Consider the following 17,225-nt stretch of genomic DNA (forward strand, 5'->3'; position numbering starts at 1 on the left):
TATAGACTTGGACTCTACCTTTGTGAACTTAAGTCTAGATGAGGATACAGATAAGTAAACAGATGATTATAATAGAGTGTGATAGATAGTTGGATGAAGAAAACAAAAATTTATGTGGAAGGAAGCTCCTAACCCAGATTTAGAGAAAATGTTACTTGGGAAGTAGTCTATGAGTGTGAGATCCCAAGGAATGGAGGAGGGAAAGGTATTCTAGTCAGAAAGAAGAGCATTCATAAAGGACTGATGGTAAGAGGTTGTTTAGTAAAGCAGAAGCCTGGGGGAGAAGGGGCAAAACTGGAGACATTAGGGTTAGATTTATCAAGGCTCTCATAAACCATATTGGTCTTGGACTTTATCCTGATACCAGTGTGGAACCTTTGAAGAGTTTTCAACAATGTATGTAAAGTACCTAACAGTGGCTGGCGCTTGGTAGATGTGATAAATATATGATTTTATTCTCCTTTTATCGTCATCATTATTCCAGCCCCTAAAGTTGTCAGGAATTTGGGACCGGGCTGTGGATAAAGAGCCATGGTGTTTGGGTAGCTGCCAGCGCATCTCCTTTTCTACCAGAAAAGGATATGAGGAGAGGGCCACCTTATCTACTGTGTTGTCAGTAATCTTCCCACATTGATCTTATGTTTCACCTTATGTATTCCTTTACACAAACACCTGTTGATCTCTTCATTGTAGGGAAAGTAGTTCACCTCTTGAAAGATGGTTGAAGCAATGGAAAACCAATGTAAATTCTTATTTTTTTTAAATAATTTCATTTTTTGTTGTAGTTGAGAATATACACAGCAAAACATATACCAATTCAATGATTTCTATATGTATAGTTCAGTGACATTGATTACATTCTTTGAGTTGTGCAACCATTCTAACCCTCGTTCCTCCTCCATTAACATAAATTCACTCCCCTCTAAGGTTCCTATCTAATCTTTCAAGTAGTTGTTAATTTGATCCCATACAGATAGATCTTAAAAGAGCATAATGCTCAAGGCAGACATTTTTTACTAAACCGATTTTTTACTAGTTAAGCTGAACTATTTGATTTTAAGAAGACTTAGGGGATATTTTTGGTTTAAGGTTTAAAGATTATCTCAGGGCAATAGTTTTAGGGGCTCATACCTATGTAAATTCTTATATCAAATAGTAATAGTAATTATAGTGGTGGTTTAGGCAGATTAATCTTCTAGCAGTGTGCAGGATAAATTAAAAGGGGGGTAATTGAGAGAGAGAGCCTTGTTAGGAGTCTGCTGCTCCTCCATCAGTCTTCCCCATCTCAGCAAGCAGCAGCTTGATTCTTCTAGTTCCTCAGGCTAAAATCCTGGAGTCATTCTTGACTCCCTTTTTTTTTTTTTTTTGCAAATCATATGTCCAATAAATCGTCAAATCTCATCACCTCTTCCTTCAAAATATATCCAGAATCTAACCATTTCTCAATCCCCTGCTCTTACCTAAGTCAACATCACTAGCGATCGCTCATCTGAACAATTGCAGTATTCTTTTATTGATCCTACTCTTACCCTGGCTTCCCTATAGGATATTTTCCACACGGGATCTGTAATGATCTTTTAAAAACGTTAGTCAGATGGTGTTCTCCCTCTGCATAATTTCTCTATTGAAGAAGTCATGGTTTTCCCTTTTTTTAGTTTGTTAATATGTTGAATTACATTGTTAGATTTTCAAACTTTAAATCAGCCTTGCGTATTTGGGATAAACTCTTCTTGGTCACAATATATTAACCTTTTTATATTATTGGATATGCTAAAATTTTGTTAAGGAGTTTTGCATCTGTATTTATGAGTAATATTGGACTGTAGTATGGGCTTTCTTGTAATGTCTTTGGCTTGTTTTATTATTGAGGTAATACTGAACTCATAGAGTGAGTTGGGAAGAATTTTCCCTTTTCATTTTTTTGGAAGGCTTTGTGTAAAAGTGGTACTCTTTCTAAAATGTTTGGGCCGGGAGTTTTCTTCATGGAGAGGTTTTTAATTACAAATTTAATTTCTTTATTAGCTATAGGAGTATTCAGATTAACTATTTCTTTTTGAGTAAACTTTGTGCTTTTCAAGGAATTTGTTCATTTTATGTATGTTGTTGAATATTTCCTTATTATCCTTTTTAATATCTGTAGAATCTGTATTGATATTACCTCTTTCATTTCTAATATCGGTAATTTGTTTCTCCCCTTTTTTTTCCTGATTAATCTGACGACAAGCTTTTATCTATTTTATTGATCTTCTCAAAGCACTAGCTTTTGGTTTGTTTTTTTCCCTTTAATTTTTTGTGTTTTCTTTCACTGATTTCACTCTGATCTTACTGCTTTTCTTCTGCTTACTTTGAATTTAATTTAATTTTTTGTGTTTTCTTTCACTGATTTTGCTCTGGTGTTATTTCTTTTCTTCTGCTTACTTCAAATTTCATTTGCCCTTCTTTTCCAGTTTCTTAAGGTGGGAACTGATGATTCATTGATTTCAGAGCTTTCTTTTTTTCTAATGCAGGTGTTCATTGCTGTGAATTTCCCTCCAAGTACTGCTTTAACTGCATCCACCAAATTTTTACAGGTTGTGTTTTCATTTTCAATCAGTTCAAAATACATTCTGATTTCTTTTTAATTTCTTCTTTGACCCCACGCCCCCCAAAAAAGAACAAAACAAAATCTGCTGCTGTCCTTGATTCCGACTAATAGCGACACTATAGCGTTTCCATAGTGTTTCCAAAGAGCGCCTGGTGGATTCAAACTGGTGATCTTTTGGTTAGCAGCCATAGCATTTAACTGCTATGCCACCAGTGTTTCCTTTGACCCAAGAATAATTTATTATCCAGATACTTGGATATTTTCCAGATATCTTCCTGTTACTGATTACTAATATAAGTCCATCATAATAATAGAACATCCTTAATGATTTGAATTCTTTTACATTTATTGAGACTTGTTTTATGGGTCAGAATCTGGTCTATGATGAAGTGTTCTGTAAATGTTAGTTTGATCAAGTTGGTTGATAGTATTTTCAGTCTTCTATATCTTAGCTAACCTTTCTGTTCTATCATTTATTAAGAAAGGGATATTAAATCTCTGACTATAATTGTGCATTTGTGTATTTCTCCTTGCAGTTGTTTTTACTTCATGTATTTTGAAGCTATGTTATTAGGTGTATTAGTGTTTAGGATTTTTATGTCTTCTTGATGAATTTACCCCTTTACCATTAAGAAGTGCCCTTCTTTATTCCTGGTAGTATTCTTTGCTCTGAAATCTGATCTGTCTGATATTGATATAAGTATACAAGCTTTCTTTGGGTTAGTTCACCATAGTATATCTATTTCATGTAGGCAGCACATGATTGGGTCTTACTTTTTTATCCACCCTGACAATGCCTGCCTTTTAATTGGGTGTTTTGAACAGTATGTTTAATGTGATTATTGGTATGGTTGTCTGTCTTCTTCATATTTGTTTTCATTTGTCACATCTGTTCTTTGTTGTTTTTTCTTCTGCCTTTTCTGTTGATTTTTTTCCTGTTTTTTTAAACAGCTTTATTGAGATATAATTCACACTATACAATTTGCCATTTTAAATTGTACAATTCAATGGTTTTTAGTATATTCTCAGAGTTACTCAACCATCACCACAGTCTAAGTATAGATCATTTCACCACTTGAAAAAGAAACAGTCTACCTGCTAGCTGTCTCTTGTCACTTCCTTACAAACACGCTACATTGCTTTATAGTTCTCAGTGTATAAGTCTTTCACCTCCCTGGTTAAATTTATTTCTAGGTGTTTTATTCCTTTTGTTGCTATCGTTAATGGAATTGTTTTTTTAATTTTCTTTTCAGATCGTTCACTATTAATGTGTAGAAACGGGATTGATTTTTGTTTTGACCTTATACTGTGAAACTTTGCTGAATTTATTTGTTAGCTCTGGTGGCTTTCTTTTAGATTCTTTGGCGTTTTCCTCTGTATAGGATCATTTCATCTGCATATAGGCACAGTTTTACTTCTTTCTTCCTGATTTGGATACCTTTTATTTCTTTTTCATGCCTGTTTGCTCTGGCTGGGATTTCCAAGGCAATATGAATAGTAGTGCTAAGAGCAGGCATTCTTGTTTTGTTCCTGATCATAAGAGGAAAACTACTTTCTCCATTGAGTATGATGTTAGTTTTGTGTTTTTCATAAATATTCTGTATCATATTAAAGGATTTTGATTCTATTCTTAGCTTGTTGAATGTTTTTATCATGAAAGTGTGTTGTCGCCTTAATTTTTGGAAGATATTTTCTCAGGGTGTAGAATTCTAGTCTGACAGCTCCATACCCCCCACCCCTCCTTTAAGGATGTTTCTCTAGTGTCTTCTTGCTTTCGTTGTTTCCAAAGCTACGTCAGATCTTTGTTTTCTGGTGGTCAGTGTATCTTTTAGGATTTTTCTTTTATCAAGTTGATGGATTGAAAAAAAAATTCCCTCTCTCAAATTGTTATAAGCAAAATACACCAATCCTTTGGTGTGTATTTCTTCATGTTTACTATGCTTAAGGTATGTTGAAGCTTCTTGAATCTGTGGCATTACAGTTTTCATCAAACTTGGAAAAAATTTTGGCCAAATGTTTTTCCTGTCTCTGCCTCCCCAAATCCCTTTCGCTCTTTTCCACACTTCAATTACATGTATATTAGGCTGTTTGAAGTTTCTCTATAGTGCACTGATCAGCTGTTCAGTTTTTTAAATTGTTTTTTTGGTTTGATTTGGATAGTTCATTGAAGATAACTGGTATTTTGAAGTTAACTAATAAACAGCTACCATTAGCTAATATTTTCTTGTTCACTTTCTAATCTGCTTTTTTTAATCCCTTGCAAGGTATTTTTTCTTTTTTTCATCTTAAACATTATGGTTCGCTTCTCTAGAATTTCAGTTTGGGTCTTTTAAAAATATCTTCCATGCCTCTGCTTAACTTTTTGAACGTATGGTATACAACTATAATTGTTCTAATATCTTTTTTCTGCTGATTCTAACATCTGTGTCAGTTCTGGGTCCATTTCAGTTCATTGGTTTTTTTTTTTCTCTTCCTTATGGGTCATATTTTCCTCCTTTGTATGTCTGTTAATCTTTGAATACTACGTATTGTGAGTTTTTATTTGTTGGGTGATAGATGTATTTCTATTCCTAGAAATATTATTGACCTTTGTTTTGAGAGGCAGTTAAGTAAGTTAGAAACAGTTTGATCCTTTCAGGAATACTTTTTTTTTTTTTTTCTCCTGTTATCCTATTGAAACCTTTTATTCTGTTATTGTTGCATGCTTAAGGAAAACAGCTTTGCCTATAATTCATTGTGCCCTGAACTTATGACAGTAGCTTGTATTTGGCCAATTGGAATCCAGGCCAAACCGCAATCTTAGAGGGTCTGTTCGGCTGATAAGTGGCCCTTCACTGATGATTTCCTTCATATAACCTTTAACAGGAAAGCATAAGTTGCATCGATTGTGCCCTAAGAGATGAGGGACTGAAGGTAATTCAGATTGGCACCTCTGAAAAGATTTGTCAGGTTTCTGTCTTGTTGTAGCCAGATTTTTTTTTAAAAAAAAAAACCTTAGGGAAAGACTGAACACCCCCACCTATCTGACACTGCATGTGAATTTTTATAGTTTTAATTAGAAAAAATAAGAATCTCATCATGGCACCCAATAGACTTCCACAGATAAAATCACTGACTGAATGAGTACTGTAAGTCATTGCAGTAGGTAAATATTTCTTTACGGGGCCTCAAAGACCAAAAAAAAAAAGGACATTGTTGAATCCAGAATGGGCACTATGCCACAGTAATATTCTCCAATTCCATGACATTTCAGGACCTTGAAATTCTGATAAGTGTGTGTAAATTTCTCATGATGCTTGTGGTCTTGAAGCAATATTCAAAGTATTTCCAGTGGGGTAAAAATTGTTTCTATTGTCCTTGCAAATACTACCACCACATTGAGTTGCAAACTCTGGGGTACTGACGTGTTTGTAGAGAAGACAAGATAAATCCTCATATAGACCAGACATAAGTGCCAGTGTAGTTGTCTTCTGCTGTAATGGAGGAAGGATTCCTTGACACAAGTTTCTGAATCCATCCCTCCTCAACTGAGGTATTGCATCCCAGGATTTGATCCCAAAAAGCTTTTGCCAAAAGAAGACTCTCTGAATGGAAATGTTATTGTTACGTTACTGAAAGCTGCATAGTTGCCACACAAGTAGTACTTTATTTGACCGACATTTTCAATGTGAGGTGATGTATCTTGTTTTGAAGTGGTAGGCCCCTTGGCCTCTTTTCATGGGCTTCTGAATCTATCATGTTGCTTAAAATCTTTCTTCATGAGGAATTTTTTTTAAACCTGTAATACCACCTGGGTCTGGTGTTTTGGGACATGGTAGCTGTTTGGTTACTTTATCTGTTTCTTCCATTGTTACTGATAGGTTCTCTTCCCTGGAGACAATTTTGATAATTGAATTTCTCATGGCTGCGGGTGTCCAGGCCCCATGCCTGGTAGCCACCTGCCCTTAGGCCTTAGGTTGGTGAGTGAGCAGGTCCATGAGCCAGTGCCCACGCAGGTGCAGCTCAGGATTGCTTTTAAGATTTATTAGTCAGGCGCCAGAGCATGTTTAGTCTAAGGCTAAATTTTCCCCACTTCCAAGATAATACCCTTTGATTACCCAGTGGCCTGGAAATTCTGAGGTTTTTTACCGTGCCTGGTGGATATAGGCACTATCTTTCTTTTTGTGTGAGCACCAAGTATTACTTCCTCTAATACTTTTGGGTATATCTTTCCCAGCCTTGAGTATTTTCCTCATATGTATTCGTAATTTTTTCTATCCAAACCCATTGTTCCTTTCTGTATTCTTTATCAAAGAGGATACCATCACCAAGCCTGAATGCCAAGTGACATATTCGATTTTTAAGTCTCTCTCAGTTTTCCTCCCACATCTGATAAATGACAATCTTGTTGACCCTCCTTCCTAAAAAGCTCCTGAATCCATCCTTTTATCTCTAACCTACTGTCCTATCTTAGTTTGGCCATTCTCATCTCCTGTCTTCATTCCAGCAGGATCCTTCTAATATCTTCTTGCGGCTTTTCCCATTCATTCTGTACACTATAGTCAGAGGAATTTTGTAATTAAAAAAAAAAAGAGGCAGAAGGAGTAGAGCTGGGGCTTAGAGAGTTAGAGTGGCTTACCCACAATGATAAACTCAGAAGTGGTGGAGCTCATGATAAATATTGAGTGACGAGAGCCCAGGCTCTGTTCACTGTACCCAATTGCCTTCAGTAATGTTAATGAGTACTTGAGTCATTTGCAAAACTTCCCTGTTTTCTTTTTGAATAACTTTGTGAGGTGTAGGGATCTTAATTACCCACACCTGTTAGATGAGAACACATAAACTCAAGGCATGTTAGGCTACTTGGCCAAGGACAGGAAGCTGTTAAGTGTTGGAATTAGTAGTAGAAATTAGTTTCTGCCTTCAAAACCCATACTTGTAACCATTCATAGTGCACTGGAATTTGCTAATGGTTGCAAATGCACAGTATACCTTTTGGGCTTGTGATTGGTTTAGTCCCAGCCGTGTTCAAGTGTGTGTGAGTCAAGTTATCTAATCTCCCAGTGCCTCAATTTCTTAATTTATAAAATGGAGACAATATTTACTGCATAGATATAGATGGACGCACAGCATGTATTACAGTGGCCAACACGTGGTAAGCTCTTAGTTATTGAGATGTATTAAGTTAGCTATTGCTAATATTAACAAGACTTCTTAGTCTCCATTACTTCAGACTTTGTTTTACCAATCGATTCTTAGCTTCTACTTTTCGTTATTGTATATTCTTTCATTCTGTTCATGTCCCTAAACATTCTGTATGTATTTTTTCCCATGCCTTTGCTTTAGCTGTTGCTTCTAATTTGCCCTCTCCTCTCCTCTGCTCTTCAAATCTTACGACTTCCTTAATGCTCCCATGTTCCCTTAAATATTTTTCTAATTATTTTAGCCCATGTTAAGTTTTCCCTTTCTGAAGTCTTGTAGAATTTATTTTCTATTCTGTAATTGTACTTTAGTTATTTATAAATCTTACCTTCTGTGTTTTTCAAATTTATTACAGTGATGAGCATATAATATTTGTTCAATAGATGTTTATAATTGCTTGAATATTATGTATTTGGCATACATTATTGAAGATGTCTTATGTGTCAGGTACTTTTCAATACTTGAGGCATAAAGATGAATAAGACCTTGTCCCTGTCCTCAAATAATTCATAATATAGTAGATAAGTTACAGCTTGTATAGCACAGTGGTTCTCAGCCTCTCTTCTGCTTTCACATCATTTATGTGTGCAGCTCACTTTCATCGTTAATATCTCACTACATATATTCACTAGTGCAGCATTTCCCTCCAGTATCGAGATTGACTGATTTATAATTCTTTGTAATTTTGAAAAGCCCTTTGTCATGTTCTCTTTTATTTAAGTAGCATAACAAATGAGATAGGAATTAAATATAGCCATTAATGGAAAGGAAATTGAGATCCAGAGAGGTAGGTGTTATTGTCCAACCTTAGGGGTGAAGAAATTGAGTCTCAAAGAGCTTCAGAATAGAGTTGGAGCTTAAACTCAGCTTTAGTATCTAGGTAATCTAACAGTTGAATAATCAGCTCCTAATTTTTTTATCAACAGTAACTAATAACAGCAATATGCTAAACATTGACTTTATTTAAACTTTTTATATAAGAAAGCAAATGACAAAAAGTTAGTATCATGAATCTATCACCCAACTTTAGCAGTTATCAACGTTTTGTCAATGTTGTTTATTTATCCACTCCCCCTACACTATTTTATGTTTTTAGAATATTTTAGAGCAAATCCTAGATATGCATCATTTTACCCATAAATACTTCAAGATACATGACTTAAATTAGGGTGAATACAGCTCTGTAAAGGACATTAATCTAAAATACGTTAATTCTGTTTGTGGTGCATTATTCCTTTAGATGTATCATGACACTCAGCAGTCCTCCAAGCATATCTACTTTTGTGGAAATATAAACTTCCAAGGTACTATTTCTGATGGTACAGAAATATGTCAACTCTACAATACTTTCTTCATATAAAATAATTGATATAACTTACAATGGGAAACAACTAGCTAATTATGTGCTCCCAGTGAGTAATTTTCCTGGAAAATAGGTACTGCTATTCACAGGACCAAACGTTTCGTTTCCATTATACGTCAGGTTGTCATGAATGGGAGCCCACTCGACAGCAACTAACAACAAGTTTTAAACATATTTAAGAAATATTTTATGAAATATATTTGTATATAGGCAGTCCCTGGGTTACGAATGTCCGGCTTACTTATAGCCTGTAGTTACGAACCAACCCCAATCCCGGTAAAGCCTATTATGTTAAAAATTCGACGTACATACAGTGGTTCATAATAAGAAATGCATGCTACTTTGAGACACACATCAAAACACTATTATTACTGTATTACTATGTTAAAGATGTTTTAGCACATCTTAAAGTGTTTTTTATTTTTGTACATAGAAAGGTACACTCTATATTATAACAGATATTTGACTAACAATTAGATATGAACCATACCTAACTGTTCTGACTTAACATACAAATTCAACTTAAAGATAGATTTAGGAATGGAACTCATTTGTAATCTGGAGACTGCCTGTATGTTATTCTCTTGTTCTACCTTTCTTCTGTTTTAGGGAAGATGTTCCTTATCTCCTCCAAAAGCCAATCTTAACATATGCATACTGGAATCATTCACCTTCCCCATGGGATTTGCCACTTCATTTGTCACCTCTTTTGTATCTATACTTTCTTTTTCTCTCCCGTCCTGTCAATCTACAGGCTTTCAAGTCTGCCTTATTAAGAACAGCAAAAACAAAACAAGCTTTCCTTGATTTTATGTCCTAGCTGCCTAACTAAATACCTTTGCTGGCCTCAGGGAAAGGCTCAGATTCTTTAGCATGAGTAAAAGGTTCTTGACCCTCAGTCTCCAAGATAGCTTTCCATCTTCACTTACCGCTTGCTATTGTTAATTCATTAATAGCAATTAATAGCTAAGCAGTCATAAAGTTGTCACAAAACTAATACTACATCAGAGTTTAGGAAATAGAATCTCTCATTTACTCTTGCTTAATTCAGTTCAGCAGAATTCACCAAACATTGACATTCCTGCTATGTGAAAGGCTGTTTGCTAGTTTCTTGCATATTTAGAATTATGAAATCAATTTACAGTTTAATATATTTTCAGAAGAAATTATGGTGTGACACTGTGTACCTGAATTTTTTTTGTTGTAGGTGCAGTTGCTTTTATAGTATGCCAGTGTTAAAAATAACTTTTTTATAATTTTCTGTGCTAAACTATATATTTTTTTATGCTAAACTATTATGGTAGAATTATGGTCAAAACTATTATCTAATTACATTTTTAAATTTATTTTTTAGGGACAGTATGGAAACTACCAGCAGTGAAAAAGTACTTAACATTCCAATAGCCAGTACCTATTAGCAGCCATATTGTCACCTCATCACTGTGGACACCTTCCTGTGAAGAGATCTTTTCATTCCATCTAGTTTTTGGAAAAACTTTGTGGATATGAGGCTGTTTCTTCAGTAAACAGCCTTTGTGGCTTAGTTGTAAAAGGCTTAGTAGCTCAGAAATACTCTTGATTTCACATTTCTACTCTAGATGGCAACATTGGACAGAAAATGCAATGACATAACCAATTTGCAATGATTTCGGAACTGTTTCAAATGGACTGTTACAGACTGAAAGGTGTGAACAGCTTTGTATGTTTATGAAGGTTAAGGGAATTTAATACTTTTCCACAGATTCTTTTGTAAGGGGAAGAGGGAAATGTACACTTTTTACAGCAGCAATATTTTGTATATTATGTTTATTTCATGTGAATATGCAAGGCAGTACACTACGCACCAGGCAGAATCAGAAATCCTGTTAACATGGATTGGAGCATGGTAGATGCTTGATTGTGTTGGTCTCAAAATGGTGTACTATAAAGATAAAGGTGAGAGAGGAGACAAAGCACACCATATGTCCACTGTTATGTTCTTATAGAGGAGATTCAAATCCCTTTTATCTATTAGATAATCAAGGGCACTGTGATACAGTTTTGACTAAAAAGACATTTTTTAAAAACCTTCCAGTTTTGTGGATTAAAACCTTTTTATAAAGATCATTTATAATATAGTTTTAAAACGTAAGGCAATAATTACTTCATGTTGGATCTGAAGAATCTTTGGTAACAGTTTCATGGAGATGAAATGGTAATCCTCCCTCCCCTAAAATAGCAATAACTGAAAATGGAAGTATTAATTTTACTTTGAGCAATCAGGGAATTTAGTAATATCAAAGAATTTTATAAATGATATCTAAGAAGAGCCAACATTGATCCAGTAATTTTATTTTTTAACATTAAAAGGTAATTGGTTTATATAGTAAAATAGTTCAGGAGACTTTACAAACCTTTATTTCAACTTTCTTAACTGGAACTAATACCGTTTATAAAGGGACACGTTTATGCTTTTCCCTTTTTTATGTTGGTTCGTATAAGACAGAGATGTTGATGAGGTTTTTATTCTGATCTGTATTAAAAGCATAGAGGTTGCATGCTAGATCACCTTTTTTATTAGCATGGCATATTTAATCATTATTTGAGACTGTCCTGTGCCTGATTATTTTAACTAAATTCAGGGATATTGTATTGGGCGAGAAAGCATGCATAGAGAAGTTTTTAACCATGATTATTTAGGCATAATCTGAAAACATCTAGCCCAAAGGTAAGTTGCTATTTTCATCACAGTTGCCTATGCCCAGGGAATAAGATGTATTCTTTATAATTGAATTAGTTTTTTCTCACATCTAACTGGAAATGAAACAGAAGGGGTACCATAAATTTGAATAAGCAAAATGTACTGTTCTCAACATACTGTAATCAAAAGAAGGAATTTCAGTGTGTCTGTGTGTGAGAGACAGAGCGAGAGTGTGTATGTGTTTTCATATCAAAATAGGTTTGCTTTTTTTTTTCAAGTTGGTCAGTAGAAAATGACATCAAGGTTTGAACAGATGAAGCATGGACAGCCTTATTGTGATTGAAATACTTGTAGGTTCTGTGCCAATTTTCCACCACTGTGTACTTTGTTGCTATTTAAAACTGTATCAACTCTAACGGAAGAATAAATTATTTGTGATTTTAATTTTCTCATTTGTTTCTTTAAATTAGATCTCTTTGAGTCTTGTTTTGTCTGGAGACTATGCTGTGGGTTTTTTATATAAGTTAGACTAGTATAAGCAGCCTATATTTGTATTCTAGGGCTTGATCAAAATTCTCGTCCCGTGCCCAAGTTAATTAGAATTAACTGTTCAGTAATCAGCATGTTGTGTAGGCTGTTTGTTACAGAATTCTTTCTCTGAAAATGAAGTCCGTGAAGCTATAATCAAGATGACTGAATTAGATAAATGAGTTGAGGAGACAAAATTGTACTGAACCCAACCTGGTGTAGATATGTTATCTCATTTGAAGTAAGCTCAGCTGACATTAAGAAATAATTTGTCTTGCCAACCCGTCTTCTGTTGTCTTATTCTCCTTTTAATGGAAACTAAAATTGCAATTTTAATAAGCAGAATTTCCTCCAGGACTTTCTTCCTGGAGACTAGTGCATTTGCAAGGTTTAATTGTTTTATAACAGTCCTATTTCGTAGAAGTTTTTAATTGGTGGTGACAAAAATTACCTTACTCCTTTGATACTTAGTAAGAAAATAACTACCAGTAGCCCTCTACCAAATTTGGTATTTCCATATAGATTACATATCCTAAAATTGAAATATTTATTTTATCAAAATGTATTATAATAAATATCATACCATCCCATAAAATTGTAGAAGCGAAATAATAAATTACTAAAAAAAGAGCAGGGTGATTATTGATCAACATTTAAAAATACTTAAGTGTGCTAGGTTAGTGGTTTGTTAATTAAATTGTTAATACTGTTATTTTGTGTTACAGTGGCACATTATTTTTGGATTTATTTTTAACTTTTTAAATGGATTTCTCAAACATACACCAAAGTGGAGAGCCCGCATGTACTAGTTTCCTAACTTACCCACTTAGTAACTCATGACCAATCTTGTGTCATCTAAACAAAACAAAACAAGAAATTCCCAAACCCCTTGCTGTCAGGTTGATTCTGACTCATAACAACCCTACAGGACAGGGTAGAACTGCCCCATAGGGTTTCCAAGGAGCACCTGGTGGATTCGAACTGCCCGACCTTTTTGGTTAGCAGCCATAGGTCTTAACCACTGTGCCACCAGGGCTCATGTGTCATCTAATCCCCAAATATTTTAGTACCATTATTACCACTACCCATTGCAGTCGAGTCAATTCTGACTCACTGCGACCCTATGGGACAGAGTAGAACTGCCCCACAGGGTTTCCAAGGAGCACCTGGTGGATTCAAACTGATGACCGTTTGGTTAGCAGCTGTGGCACCTAACCACTATGCCACCAGGGTTTTGAAATATTTTAATGAGGATGTCTAAAAGATAAGTACTCTTTAAAACACCACCTTGGATGATCTGTGAGGACTATTCAGAAATCGTATGTTTTCATTTTTAACATTGAATTAGAAACCATTCTCAGAATCTCTTAGAGAATACTTATCATCCCCCAATATTCTTTCTCTTCTTTTAAAAATAACCCCCAAGTTTTAGGTGGGTACGTGGCTGCCTACCTAGAGATTACATTTAACAGCCTCCTTTGCAGCTAGGTATGACTTTGGGCCAGTGAGATATGAGCTGAAGTGATTTGTGCAGATTCTAGGTTATACTCTTAAAGTTGTGCTCCACTTTCTTTTCCCATTCAGTGAACTGGGACATGATAAGTCGGTTGGGAGTCTGACCTTACAGATTTGAAAAATACTCTGGAAATTGGCACTGCAACTGGATAGAGTCGAAAGTCGTTGTGTGACTTCATCAAGTCTGCTCCTCTGTACTGTCCACGAGCTTGGACTTTAACATGAGAGAAAAGTAACACTTTCAAGACCCAATTATTTTTTCTTTTAATTTTTTGTTGGTACTATGTGTTTTCTATAATGGAGGGTATGCTGAATCATTGAGTGTGTTTGAATTTTTGGTGGGTAATATGGTTTTTGTCTTATGCCTCATCCCACAGATCGTACCCTTGGAATCCAGAGGTACATATATGTACTCCTTGACACCCCAAATTCTACCCCCAGAGCCCAGAGGTATATATGTATACCAAATTAAAAAATTTCAAAATTCGTGTTTTTCCTACTAAAAATTCAACGATTCAGCACCACTTCATATCAAAAAGAAAGAAGATCCCCAAACCCATTGCCGTTGAGTCAGTTCCAACTCATAGCAACTCTGTAGGACAGGGTAGAACTGCTTCAGAGGGCTTGGTTGGCTGTGGAGCTCTTTACCACTGCACCACCAGGGCTCCAATATAATACCTTGTAGAAACAGGCACATGCCGGCAGCATGTACTGTCACTCATAAACCCCAGAGGCCGAAAAAGTAAGTGGTAGCCATGGGTCACAAAAAGGTTAAGGCCCCTGTATTTTGGGGACTCTCCTTAAACCAGCAAAGCCTGTATGGTAATGTAGGGTCATGTAGTGGAGAATCAGCTCATACTACCCTATAGTAAATTCTGTATGGCATCATATTTTTTAGGAATGTCAAGTTAGTTTATTGTGTGTGTAGTGTACATCATAGTCATTCAGGTCATATTCTTGACTAATGATGTAGAACAAAATTCTTTAGTATTTTAAAATCATCCTCTGCTTTCCATCACTTGAATGAATGAGAACGGCATATGTAAGAACCAATTAATAGATTTAGATAATTTCAAAAAAAAAAAAGTATTGGTAAAATATACTTTATGATCTCTTTGGCATACTAAAACCACTTTGATTTTATACCTATAAAAAAAAACCTATAGTGGCTCTTATTATTCCGCTTGGATCAATATAAAGGTTTTTTTTTTTTTTTTTTTTGTCTACAGGAGGTATAACACTGTGGAAGAATATTTTAGAATAGTGATTATTTTTCATATACTGTTGTGGGATACCATTGTATACATGTGAGAGTCCTGGTGGGACAGTGGTTAAGCACTTGACTGCTAACCAAAAGGTTGGCGGTTTGAACCCACTGGCTGCTCTGTGGGAGGAAAATGTGGCGATCTGTTTCTGTAAAGATTGCAGCCTTAGAGACCCTATGGAGCAGCCCTGTTCTGTCCTGTAAGGTCACTATGAGTCGGAATCAACTTGATGGCATGGGTATTTTTTTTTTTTTAGTATTGTATACATGTGGCCAAATTTTATAACTTTGAGGAACTGAGATCAGTGGATCAAAATACTGTTTATAGCTATGAAGGATTTTATCTTCTATGAATATAGCTAACTTAGGGGATTATTTCTGTTAATGCTTAATTAAGAGCAAGGAAGTAATGATTGTGGCTTTCTTTTCAGGACTAATGTCATTCTATCCATAGAAATCCTATTTCCTGTTCACTGATTTCAGTATTCCATTCTTTCTCAAGATCTTGCTTCACAGCAAGCTTTCATACTTCAAGCTCTACATGTTAGTGCTCAGTCCTCATTCCCACATAAACACAACCATTTTGAAAACATGAACTGATATTAATTACCCCCTTGGCACCAAAAAGTCAGGATTTCCTGATGCGGCACGCTAATGTAAAATGCATTAGTGCAAATGCTGGCTCCAAGGGGTAATACTCTCTAAATAAACACAGCAATGTTTTTCTTTATTCACAACTCTCAGGCTATTCTGAAAGTCATTCATCCTCCACACCCCCCAAAAAGAATTTTGAGTTTTAATATAACTGGATTTTCAGAAGAAGGACTTGAATTTTAAGCTGCACATCAGTGGCACAGAAGTCTTTTTGGTTCTTTGGAATAAAATCTACCTAAATGTGCTGGTGATTAAATGACCTTGAACCATAATTTGCAGTAGTTCAGTGGAGAAGAGTAATGTTTTATGTTTAATCATCAGTATCACTAAAAACGTATGTTACACATTTTGACTTAATGTATTTGGACATTGAAAACTAATTCCGTTTTTTCCTTCATTCACTTAAGGCCAGAGAGTACGGGTATGGGTTTCATTTGTCTTGTTAATGTGTGTGTGTGTGTGTGTCCATATGAATATTCCATGTAGGCTTCCGGTCAAGAAGGCTTTACTGTTTCATGTTTTGGTGCACCCTCTTCAAACACATAATGATAATAATAGATAAAACTAAAAGAGACCAAACCAGAGGTAGTTAGGTTCAAAATAAGCTAAACATCTCTATGGACCAGAAATGGAATAAAAATGTAAATTGGTGAGTGAGACCAAAGCCACGGGCCTCCAGGGCTCTGAGTCTAGAAGCTGATAGTGGTACTTGAGAAATTGGTTCCTATGGAGTAATAGAGACTAAAAATAATTACACAAAATCGGGTTTATAGCTTGAAGCCAGAGGCTGGAATGGAGCTTTCCCTGCACTGTTCCCATTAATAAAAAGAAACTTAAAAAAAAAAGCTTGCTGCTGATAACCACTACCTGAGACCTTGTTTTGAGAAATCTGAGCCTAATTTTGCTTATTCTTGTTAGCTGTTGTTGAGTTGGCCCCTGACTCATGGCGACCCCAGGTACGATGGAATGAAACACTTCCTGGCCCCGCACCCTCCCCACGATCAGTTGCAGACTGGATCTTTGTGATCCGTAGGGTCTTCATTGGCTGATTTTTGAAAGCAGATCACAAGGCCTTTCTTCCTAGTCTGTCTTTGTCTGGAAGATCTGCTGAAACCTGTTCAACTTTATGGCAACATGCAATCCACCACTGACAGAGGGGGAGTAGTGGTTGAGCATGGGGTCCTTTGTTCAGGAATTGAACCCAGGTCTCTTACCTGGGGGGTGAGAATTCTACCACTGAACCACCAATGCCTCCCACTGATGCTAAAAGATACCCTTTTGATCAGCAACTGAACTAAGCTGTTGTGAGACTTAGTAATTAGGTCTAAAATATCCTTAAAGTTATTGCAGTGCTGAATGACATGGTTCTGGACTTGATGGGGACTTTGGGTGGAAGCATAGAAGGAAGGGCAGGGAAGAGAGACAAAAAGACAAATTTCCCACTTTCAATAAGCTC

At 35.7% G+C, this 17,225-nt stretch overlaps 1 protein-coding gene and 1 pseudogene across 4 annotated transcripts in view; one reads left to right on the plus strand and one right to left on the minus strand.

Moving 5' to 3' along the window:
• The window catches only part of SS18 (SS18 subunit of BAF chromatin remodeling complex), a 99,129-nt gene extending 86,877 nt beyond the window's left edge, over window positions 1-12,252 (plus strand). For all 4 annotated transcript variants that reach the window (XM_023543913.2, XM_010586802.3, XM_010586803.3 and 1 more), the window contains one exon: window positions 10,483-12,252. In XM_023543913.2, coding sequence (XP_023399681.1) covers window positions 10,483-10,509 — 27 coding nt within the window. In that variant the 3' untranslated portion in view covers window positions 10,510-12,252. The remainder of the gene's footprint in view (window positions 1-10,482) is intronic.
• LOC100653910 (mitochondrial nicotinamide adenine dinucleotide transporter SLC25A51-like) lies at window positions 5,432-6,322 on the minus strand (annotated as a pseudogene).
• Window positions 12,253-17,225: the final 4,973 nt, after the last annotated feature.

Source organism: Loxodonta africana, chromosome 11 (genome assembly GCF_030014295.1).
Source record: "Loxodonta africana isolate mLoxAfr1 chromosome 11, mLoxAfr1.hap2, whole genome shotgun sequence".
Taxonomy (NCBI): Eukaryota; Metazoa; Chordata; class Mammalia; order Proboscidea; family Elephantidae; genus Loxodonta; species Loxodonta africana.